Source organism: Taurulus bubalis (genome assembly GCF_910589615.1).
Source record: "Taurulus bubalis genome assembly, chromosome: 9".
In the NCBI taxonomy this organism is placed as follows: domain Eukaryota; kingdom Metazoa; phylum Chordata; class Actinopteri; order Perciformes; family Cottidae; genus Taurulus; species Taurulus bubalis.
In genome coordinates this window covers 23,048,977-23,059,741 of record NC_136597.1, presented here as the reverse complement: position 1 = coordinate 23,059,741, position 10,765 = coordinate 23,048,977, and the positions used below count along the sequence as shown (strand labels likewise).

The 10,765-nt window shown below is 42.0% G+C and overlaps 2 protein-coding genes across 2 annotated transcripts in view; one reads left to right on the top strand and one right to left on the bottom strand.

The window, feature by feature from the left end:
- The first annotated feature begins 59 nt into the window (after nucleotides 1–59).
- slc25a44a (solute carrier family 25 member 44a) lies at nucleotides 60–4,765 on the top strand. Its single transcript, XM_079223901.1, has 4 exons — nucleotides 60–100; nucleotides 1,055–1,762; nucleotides 1,881–2,008; nucleotides 3,087–4,765. Exons 2-4 carry the CDS (start codon nucleotides 1,129–1,131, stop codon nucleotides 3,276–3,278), a joined length of 954 nt encoding a protein of 317 aa, XP_079080027.1. The 5' UTR covers nucleotides 60–100; nucleotides 1,055–1,128; the 3' UTR covers nucleotides 3,279–4,765.
- Nucleotides 4,766–5,379: 614 nt separating this feature from the next.
- Nucleotides 5,380–10,765, bottom strand: part of skic8 (SKI8 subunit of superkiller complex) — a 6,112-nt gene continuing 726 nt past the window's right edge. The window contains exons 4-11 of the mRNA XM_079223963.1: nucleotides 9,795–9,900; nucleotides 9,353–9,525; nucleotides 7,807–7,955; nucleotides 7,442–7,535; nucleotides 7,016–7,109; nucleotides 6,740–6,832; nucleotides 6,270–6,348; nucleotides 5,380–5,555 (exon numbers count right to left, since the gene is read on the bottom strand). Coding sequence (XP_079080089.1) covers nucleotides 5,466–5,555; nucleotides 6,270–6,348; nucleotides 6,740–6,832; nucleotides 7,016–7,109; nucleotides 7,442–7,535; nucleotides 7,807–7,955; nucleotides 9,353–9,525; nucleotides 9,795–9,900 — 878 coding nt within the window. The 3' untranslated portion in view covers nucleotides 5,380–5,465. The remainder of the gene's footprint in view (nucleotides 5,556–6,269; nucleotides 6,349–6,739; nucleotides 6,833–7,015; nucleotides 7,110–7,441; nucleotides 7,536–7,806; nucleotides 7,956–9,352; nucleotides 9,526–9,794; nucleotides 9,901–10,765) is intronic.

The following is a 10,765-nucleotide window of genomic DNA, read 5'->3' as shown; positions in this document are numbered from 1 at the left end:
GATAATGGGCGGAAGACATGAGCCACCTTGTCGCGGAGCGGGTCGACAGAGCTTAACAACAAAGCAGCGAGCAGGAGGCGGAAGGTGAACCGAGCTACAGGTATGTTTACTCGTTAAACCCTCTCTTATTTCTCGCGCTGTACATATCGCTCGTGCTGTTAGCTTGCTAACAAACAGCTCGAGTACACTGACATTGCACGTGCTGCCTCCTCCTCCCCCCACCAACCTCTGCAAAAAACAACAACAAAAAATGGTTTATTAGACTTTCACACGGCAGTGTTATGACACGATGCCCACTGACTAATAAGTAGTTAAATATGTGACGTGAGATACGGATAAAAGCAACACACTAGATGTTGTTGTGGTGTAATGTGTCGCAGCCTGAGGCAAATGGCTGCGCATAACTCTCTGCGCATGTTTAACTGATTACACAGGGAGCCGTTCAGGTCCTGGTTCTTCCGGCTTTGACTTTTATATTACAATCAATTAAACGCATCAACAAATCCACTATTTTAATAATGCAGCATGTCATTGAATGGATTCTGTGTGTATATTTGTTTAGTGCGTTCAGGTATGCCTGCTACTCAGATCACGGAAGGAAACAGTGGGAGAGAGAAATGGACTCGGTTTATTGTGATGGTCGACAAAAATCAAGGTCAAATATGTAATATGGAAGTCTATATACATAACAAAAACAGGAATATATCAATATTTGTTTGGGATTTTGTGCTGGTACTCATTGACAACATATGAAAGTATATTCTGACATTTTAAAGAGCAAATGATTGATCAATTAAGATAGAAAATAATTGGCATTAATTAATAATGGAAATAATTATTAGTTGCAGCCTTATTCAAGCCATCTATTGTGCGAGAGCCCTGTATTGTTACACATATAAAAGACGGATGTAGTGTGTTATCTGGTATTGCGATGCCTCGACAGCCGCCCTGGGATCAGTCCAAATTCTGAAAAATGAATGAATATTTTGTGAACCCAGCAGAGACTTACATCTGATCCCAGAGCTTTGCTAACGCTGAATGCTCTTGTTTACAGGTGTGATGGCAGTTGGAGAGCTGACAACTGTAGATGCGTGGCTTTAGGGGTGCAGCGCTGCTTTAGCCGGCACCATGCAGCAGAAAGGTACGATCCAAATTATCGAATGGGAGGACCTGGACAAGAGGAAGTTCTACTCCCTGGGTGTGTTCATGACCTTGACCACCAGGGCCACCGTCTACCCGGCCAGCCTCATCCGCACCCGGCTCCAGGTGCAGAAGGGCAAGGCCCTCTACTCGGGCACCTTTGATGCTTTCTTCAAGATCCTGCGAGCGGAGGGCGCCCGGGGCCTCTACCGCGGCTTCATGGTCAATACGCTCACGCTGATGTCGGGACAGGCGTATATCACCACCTATGAACTGGTGCGCAAGCACGTGACCCAGTACACGCCCAGTAACACGGTGAAGTCGATGGTGGCCGGAGGGGCAGCTTCCCTGGTGGCCCAGACCATCACGGTGCCAATAGACGTGGTGTCCCAGCAGCTGATGATGCAAGGACAGGGGGAGCACCTGACCCGGTTCAAGGCCAAACCCAAAAAGATGCTCACGACATCCAAGCGCAGCCTGACTTTCGGGCAAACCCGCGACATTACGGTGCAGATATTCGCAGCCGATGGCTTCAAAGGGTTTTACAGGGGCTACGTGGCATCCCTTCTCACGTACATCCCAAACAGTGCACTCTGGTGGCCCTTTTATCATTTTTATACAGGTACGTCGACACCTAGCTAGTCGTGGTTTAGTCAGCTGCTACATGCATGCAACGTTTGACTAAAACCCACAAATGTACTGGCCGCACACTGGTTTATACATCCTTTTTTCGTTCCCAGAGCAGCTGTCCTTGTTGGCGCCAAGTGAGTGTCCCCATCTAATTCTGCAGGCTATAGCGGGACCAATGGCGGCGGCCACCGCCTCCACCATCACCAACCCCATGGATGTTGTCCGTGCTAGAGTACAGGTAAACACCCCGGAAGACACCATGGTGCACCACATAAAAGCGAAAACATCATACGTATTTGCATTTACTCCAAGATACAAATATATTTAACATTTCATTATCATGTTATTACTTTGCTGTGGTCACATCAAGTCTACGGCTGACAAAGTGCCCGTTTTAATGAAATACAGCATGTGATTTTATTTTTTAAACATGCAACTGTAAGTTTAGTATCTTCAGGTTAAAGGAATAGTCTCTCTAACCTCCAGGCTGCCCGGCCCAGCCAAGATCTGCTAATATTAGACTCGCTCTACAGGACGAAAGATGAATTAACCAACATCATTTGGTCTCAATCCAGGGTGAGCATTAGCACTCAGATCGGAGTACTCTGAACCTACTAGTATAGAGTACAAGCCAAAAATGAGTCAATAAATATTGACGAACAGTCAATAAATCGACTATTCAGAAACATTCAGTAAACTCTCTGTGGAACGCCATCAGAGGTGATCTCTCAAAACCGAATACAGCTGCAGTCAGCTCGTTCTCTGTGTTGCGACACTTCCTTTAGTCCCTAACGTTACTCAATTATGCAACAAGCTGATTGGTCAACTGATGTTTTTGTAGATGCTTCTGGTTTTTAAGTTTCTCTTTCTTGTGGACATACGCATCCCTGTTTCATTCAGTGTGTACACATACAGAACGTACAACTGAACTTTGCTCGACTTGAATTAGACGAGGCCTCGAAGCACTGGTGAAAGTCTATGCGTCATAAAAAACAAGTCGACTATATCAAGGTCCATTGTGGAGCTTTTGGTCTTATAACACAATCGTCCTCAGCAGATGGAGGTGGCCTGCTTGTTAAGGATTGTTTTTTTTTTCGTAACTTTTGCATTGTAAAAACACGTCTATGTTGCGTCAAGATTGAAAACAATCTGACCATTTAAAAAGGTCCATTTAGTAGCCGTTCATGAGCTTGTGATCGTGTCACATGACTTCCCAATAAGACTTTTTAGGTGAGATTTTGCTTTTCAAAATCCTAAATCTCCAGATGAGATGCATCTGCAAATAAAAGATTTACCAGGTGAGGCGTCTGTTGCAGGTGGAGGGACGCTCGTCTGTCAGCGAGACGTTCAAGCAGCTGCTGGCAGAGGAGGGCGCCTGGGTGTTGACCAAGGGGCTGTCCGCCCGCATCATTTCCTCCCTGCCCACGTCGTTGATCATCGTGGTGGGATACGAGACTCTGAAGAGGCTGAGTCTGCGAGCTGATCTGGTGGAGTCCAGACACTGGTGAAAGGAACCGGGACCGTCTCGTGCCGGGCTTCACACACACACACACACACACACACACACACACACACACACACACAGCCGGCAGGAACTTTTCACGCGGGAGACGACGACAACAGATCCATGACTCCTCGGATGTAACCGCTCACCTGTTTAGCTGCCTTCCACACACCTTTTTAGATCTGTTTTAATGCAGAAATGGTGGGAGTTGCAGGTGTCGTTGCCGTGTCTTTGTCGGTTGGTCAGACTTATTTTTACTGGCCTTTTTTTTGCTAAATGGTTTCTGTAAAATATTAAGATATAAGTGAAAATGTTCTGCATTTTGCTATAAATGTGCCAAATAATAATCTTACAATTTCAGGAAAGTTGCTTCTTAAAGAATAGTAGATGACTCAAGTCTCTTATGGTTATTATTACCAATATTGAATGACTTTACCAGTGTATATCTTTAATGCCACAGAGGCAGCCTAAGATTGTCACTTGATGCAGCTTTTGAATTCACGATTCTTTTTTTCTATAAATAGTTACTCTGCAGTAAATCCCAGTATGTTTGGTTTTTATAAGAGAATTTGTGACAAGGCCAGTCTAATGACTTTTCAATGTACCAAAATCTGGAGACACAAATGCCCTGTGAGCGTTTGAAGAGCAGAGAAATTTGATATCTAATGTGCATTCCAGAGAAAAATGTGTGCAGAGGTGTAACATCTGCTCAGAATCTCACCTTAGTTTAGGCATAAATTAAGTAAGAATAAGATTTGTTATTTAATGAGAGCAATGCCGATTCTGTACATCTTCCAAATGTAAAACTTAAAATTGGACTTCCAAAAGATTATATATTAAAAAAATAATCTCAAAAGGCCTTTCTGTAATATATGAATCTGTCACGTGATTTATTTAGCAGCTGTGTGAAGTCAGGGTTGCAGTTATGATGATTAATTATGCTAGTTAAGTTAACTAGATAAGTTGGATCAGGCCGGTCTTTCTGCTTCTTATTGTCTGTAAATGTAACGTACAAAACAAAGTGGAGCTTGAGATAAAACGCTACAGGCCTCAGATCAGATCGCTTAACGAGAGGTGGGGATTTTCTGCACATTATTTACAGCGCTCGGATGCTTGTGGATCACATCGGCAAATTTTGGTTGAACAACTGAACTCCAAGATGCCTTCCGATTTAACTTAAGAGCGTGAGGTGCATCAACAAGGCCATATGTAGACACGACTATTACTGCCAGGAAACACCTCAGTGAGGTTTGACACTCGCTGCTCTTTCTTTTGCACACTGCACTCTAAAGCACTCTTTAGTTTGAGTCTAAAAAGCAAATGCAAAAGAGACCTTTGCCTTCGTGGTGGAAGTGCTACACATGTTTTTACTGAGTACCTGCTGTGTGCATACTTTCAAGGAATTGTTAAAAGTACAGTTTAATGTGTTTCAAGCTTTGAGAACTACTGTACCTTCAATGAAAAGTAATAAAGAATTCTGACTAACTGCGACCAGTTTGAGTGTATGTACTTCATAAAGATAATACCCTTTGTTTAGAAGTAGTTATTATGAGGCTGCAGTGCACCTGCTAAGCCACCAGAGGGAGCACTACCTCATCTCAGCTGCTGAAACGACGCTCCCTCCAAACCTGCATTTCGTCACCTGCCTTTGCCACAATCTTTTAAATTTACTAGATCCCAAAGTAAAGTTGTCAGATTATAAAGCCACAAAACTGAAAAAAGGTAAGTAGTAAAGTCAGATATTTAATTAAATTTAAAAAAAAATTAATTAAATGTGCACCAAGACCAAAAGAGAAGAAAAGGTGATTTAAAAAATGTAACAAATAAAATGTGAATAAGAGTAAAATAAGTAGTTTTAATTTATCGTAAAGGACATTTTTAAGTCAAGTAAAAAGCCATATTTTACCCATCTGATCTTGTATTGCCTTTGTGTCCGCTTCATGGCTTCGGTATGGAGGTATTATACCTCAAGATATTTAATATACAATGAAATGCAATCCAAATCATTGAATAATAAATAAAGAAAGCTCAGCCCGTAAACAAAAAATACAATAGAAACATAAGTACAAAAACAACTCTTTTATTTGCCAGTGCAAAACCCCCCAATCACATTTACATTTCACCTCCCTCTCCCCTAATTACCAACTTTCATAAACAGCCGTGTAGATCCTCCTGTACAGGGCGACGCCCATCACATGGGACAGTCGTAGATGTGGATGGAGCGGTCATCTCCGGCCGAGATGATCTTTGAGCCTTTGCTGTTGTACTTTACACTCCACACCTGAAGAAAAGAACAGAACCCAAAGGCCGAGAATAAGATTTGAGTGATGTGAAAAATGCTATTCCATGATCACAAATGTCCACATATTAAATAATAATATTATGCATTGAGTTTTTTTAAACCTCTGCATTAATTTGAAAAAACTGAAGGCAGTTAAAGCACAAACCACACAAGTTAAAAATGGAGCGGTCATAGGTGGTATTCTCTGATCTTTTTACAAACACCTTTAAAAAAAATGCAATTTGATCAGAAACTCAGCGATGCAGAGACTTCAGTAAACAAGCGCTACAAAAACACTCTAAATAGAAGGACAAAGCGAGGCTGAACAATTAATTGGCTGCAAATCGTCCCTTAATATCTTTTTTTTTCTTTTGCAGTCGTTTCATGACGACACACAACAACAATACAGCAGTCAAACCGCCTCTGATCTCTTCTCCGAGGAGCCGGGATGTTTCATTTAGAGGCTTTGTTGGAGAACAGATCAACCTCCCCACAGGCGTCTGCAACCAGGGATCTAATGACAGCGGGGTTTATTGGTTTAGCCCGAGCTGAAACGCCAGAGAAGGGTCATGTGAGGGGCCCCTCCATGACATTGGCCGTATTGATTCCCCCGCCACAACACATCAGCACCTACAGCAGATGGATTTTTCCCTACTTTGAATCCGATTATAAACACACTCCTCCGTGAGGAGGCGCAAGGCTTCTCTTAGTCACCTGGTCTTGATGGTCGAAGAAAGTGTTGATGCATGCTCTGGAGCCGGCGTCCCAAACCTTCACGCTCTTGTCAGACGAGCTGAGGGGTGGCACAGGAGAGAGGACGGGGTTTTTAAACGTCTGGCTGACCTGCTCAGTGTATTTTGGCAGAGTGAACTGGAAACTTTGTCTGAAAAACAGCTCCAGCTGACCACGGTTTCACACGGCGGGAGTGAAAGCCTGGGAGCTGGGAGCGGTAGACGACACGGAAAACACAACCGCTCATACACACTCAAAGAATGCAGAAGCTCACACACGTACTGGCTGTTATATTATGATGTATTTACAGCAGCTCATCCTGTTTCAAGACGACCAAACATGTTTTTCTGGTGGTAAAATGATATGTTGCAGAAATGCAGCTTTTATGCTTCAGCACTGAAAACGTAAACCTCTGTTTTGTTGTTTTTAAATCTGCGTTGGTAGATTTTTACCTTGAGACAAAGTGGGTGTTATCTGGGGAGAAGGCGACATTAAGAACCCAGGATCCGTGTCCACTCAGTGTCCCGGCCAGGTTGGCATGTTGCCTGTAAAACAATAGCTGAAAGTTTAAAAAACAACCACTTTTTTCCCCCTTCTATATCATTTTGTGTTTGTAATTTGTCACATGTGTAACACAGGGGCATCCCTCCCCTGTTCGATGTGTATAATGAGCATCTTTGGTACAGAATACACTTCATTAACAAACTTATCAGCATCCACAAACTCACACGTCATATATTTTGATGTAGCCGTCGTCGGAGGCCGTGACCAGGAGCTGCGAGTCGGGGGAGAAAGTGAGAGACCTGATGGGCATGGCGTGCCCTGAGGAGAGAGGAGACAAGTCACTTAGTGATCAATTAATCGATTAAAAGAAAACACATTCCAGTTTAATTCATTCAAGTTAGCGCAGTATTTTCCAGCTTGTGTGAATGTGAGTGTTTGTACAAGTACAAATCTAACCGTTGGTCAAACAAAACCAGCAATCTGAACACCTTGACCTCTCACACTGTGGTGGACGCTATTCATTGTGTATTATTAGGTTTACTCAACAAGAACATTATTTACAGTATAACTGGTAATGAAAACAATCACTCGTTGCAGCACGAGATCCATTATTTATTACATAAATACTGAATGATAATATTTGAACCGACCTTCCAGTGTGTGGAGTAGCTTTCCAGTGGCGATGTCGAAGATGTTGATGATTCCGTCGATGGCTCCGCTGGCCAGGTATTTTCCATCAGGGCTCTGAGGGGCAAAACAGAATAAAACCAATCGAAATCAATTATAAAGACAACTTCCAAATATAGACACGAGACTGGATGAGCTATTGCTTGTTCTAAAAGCATTTATTTTTATTTTTTAAAAGCATTGGACCCGGAGAGAAAGGATTAACCATGTTAATAGAAGAAAGAAGAAACACAAATCAGGATGAGTTACTGTAAAGACGAGGCACTGAGGTCTCGATCCTTAGAGACACCACCCGGCTGACCAAAAAGGACAATTTACGGTTCCTTACGTAAGCTATGCTCAAGATGAATTTCCCTCGAGTGTCCAGAGAATATTCCTTCTTGCCACTCTCCACACCGAAGATGTTGACCTTGCCATGGTGGCTTCCTGTGGCGATGTGTTTGGAGTCTGGGGAGAAGGCGACTGACCAAGCGTCAACTAGAGGGGAGAGCAGAAAGGTAGAGAGGGAAGGTTGAGCAAATCAAACTGGTTCTTTTCAGGGAAATGTCTATATAATACATATAGTCCACCTCCTGTATTTTTAGTGTCTATACTGTATTTTTTCTACTGTCTTGTAACCGTACTAAAATACACCACGTCCCAAGAGAGGAAAAAAAAAAAGGTCTGCAGTCCACTGACCCAGACCGACCACTGAGTGAAATGGAGTGTCACTGATGGGAGGTGACATGACACCAGATGAAGTACAGCTTGGTTCAACATACACAACAACAGAGAGGTTTCTGGTCGTGGGGCTGAGAGGAAAAAATAAAACAAGCTCGCTGTGCTACACAGCAGAGTAGACAAGCTGTCATCCCCTGCAGGTTTGCTTTTACACTAAACAGAGTGAAAATTTCCAATGTAGTGACCTTATTCCAGCACCGTGTGCTAGACAATAAGAGAGGTAAATGAAGACTCAATACAACACAGAATAAGACCACATTCACAAAATCAAATCAGCTACCTTCTTTCATCAGAAGTATATGTTTAGGAGCAGAGTTATTCAAAATGAGTCTGCTTACAGGCATCAGACTCTCAATAAAAGGGAATTATCTCAGCCCGGATCTGTTCAAAGATCATCAGAGTCAAACAAAAAGATCTGAATTATTTCTGCAACCAACAAATCCTTCAGAAAGCAGTGAGCATTTTCAACGGGTCATGGTCTTGAAAGTGAATTTTCTATTATTCTATTTTCTATTGCCACCAGGGACATTCCCTCTGCAATCTAACTTTTAAATGATCCGTGGGTTTCTTTTTTTACCATAATCTTTTATGTATATATTTTATTCCACATTTTAGCTCCTTGGTGTATTTGTTTCTTTGTATGTTGCTGTGTTTCCTAACTAATCGCCCTTTGGTGAGACTTTTTTAAATTTGATCTTATAGTCTGTCATCAGTTTGATAAATGGATAATTAAGTTGATAAGTTAAAAAGGTAAGATACAGGTATAAATGCAGGGCTGTGTATGCACATTTTCATGTAAAAGATCATTAAAGGGGTGATAGTATTTTTTGTGTCTGCTGTTTTTTTGTACTTTATTATTGTCTGACAAACCTCATTTTTGTATTTATGTTTATTGTTAATATATCTAAATGAATACAAATTTAAGTGACAAAAAAAGAAAAGGTAAGATACTAAACCATAAGGAACATGAATTTAAAGTACACAGAAGGCAAAAGATGCCTTACTCAAACTCCAAATGTAATGTATATTTAGTTCAGAAGTTAGATATAGAGCTGAGGGTAGCATGAGCTCTCTCCTCAACACGTTATCCTAACCCCCAATACGAATTAATTAAAAGAAATGTCACTGATCCTCTGAGGCGCAGTCGTACGTACCTGGTCCGGCGTCCATAGACCTGATCTGTTTTCCAGAATCCAGGTCCCAGATACGGATGTGCGCATCGAGGGAGCTGGAGGCGGCGATGGCTCCGTTGTGACTGATGTCCACTGACACCACGCCCAGCTGGTGGCCCTCCAGAGTCCACTGCAGCTCCAGCTTTTCGTCTGACCTGCAGGAACAGGGTGAGATTATTCGGTCACGTAATGTCAAATGTATTCAACTCAACTTCGAAGCCAACACGGACAACATATTCTTAAAAATGCTCAGAAACAAAACAAAAAAACATCCGCAATTCAAACTCTGTACGGCCATGATGTGAAAGATTTTAAAGATGTTTTATTTTATTTTATTTTATCATGTGCATATACAGAGAACAATCCAGACGTTACAAAAGAAGAGAAAACCCAAAGACAATATCGTGCAAAAAAAAGCACTCACCATTTCCAGACTTTAACCGAATCATCTAGTGAGCCGGTGACGATAGTTTCTGACCCGTCCGACTCACTTTTACCCCACGCTGCTGTCCAGATAGCATCATCGTGTGCTGAGAGGAAACAAACACGGGTTAAAACACGTGGTGACAGCGTGAGTACAAGTGATGTTTAAAACAAGCAGGGCAGTTATTATTGTCGACAAATCCAATGAAAAAAATATTGTAATTTGTTAGTATGTCTGAATACGGTCTGACTTTGCCGGCCTATCTGTTGCTCTCAGTGCCAAGCCTGTTAGTTACTGAAGATTTGTAAATTAAAAACAGAATGGTGAAAGTAAAGTTTCAGTTTTGTCAACTTCATTAAGCATACGTTGCCATGCGCTTCTCCCCAACGGACCTACGGATACAAACACCTCACCCTGAACTCATGCACCTTTCAATTATCTTATCCGTAACTGCACTACAATTTAACAGTATACCATTTGCACTGCTTGCAATATGTGCACCTTGCTAGATTTGACTTGACTACCACTGCACAGCATTTTCACATGTAAAGTTATTCCACCTATTTATTTCAACTTGAAGTATTGTATCATTTTTTTTGCATATGTCTGCCATGTTACAAGCTGCTGTTACAGCTAAACGTTCTGCTGGAATCCATGAAGTTCTCATTAATACACATGTGGGTGAGTATTTATAGCAGGCTGGTGAATGTGGAACTGACTTAAAATGTATTTCAGGAATGATGTTCAAGGAACATTGTCACCCAGTACTTCTGTGTGGCTCACTGGTTTGAATTGAATTGATTTTGGAGAACAGTGGAGCTCTAAAAGGCACAGAAGACTAGAAGACTTTAGCTACACCGACAATACTTGCTAATTAGTAGAATATAGAGTCTTTGGGGGGGACAAAGAAAAAGAAGAAGAAGACAGGTTTGAACCCTGGAGAAAAGTAGTGGTAGTAGTTCTGAATAACA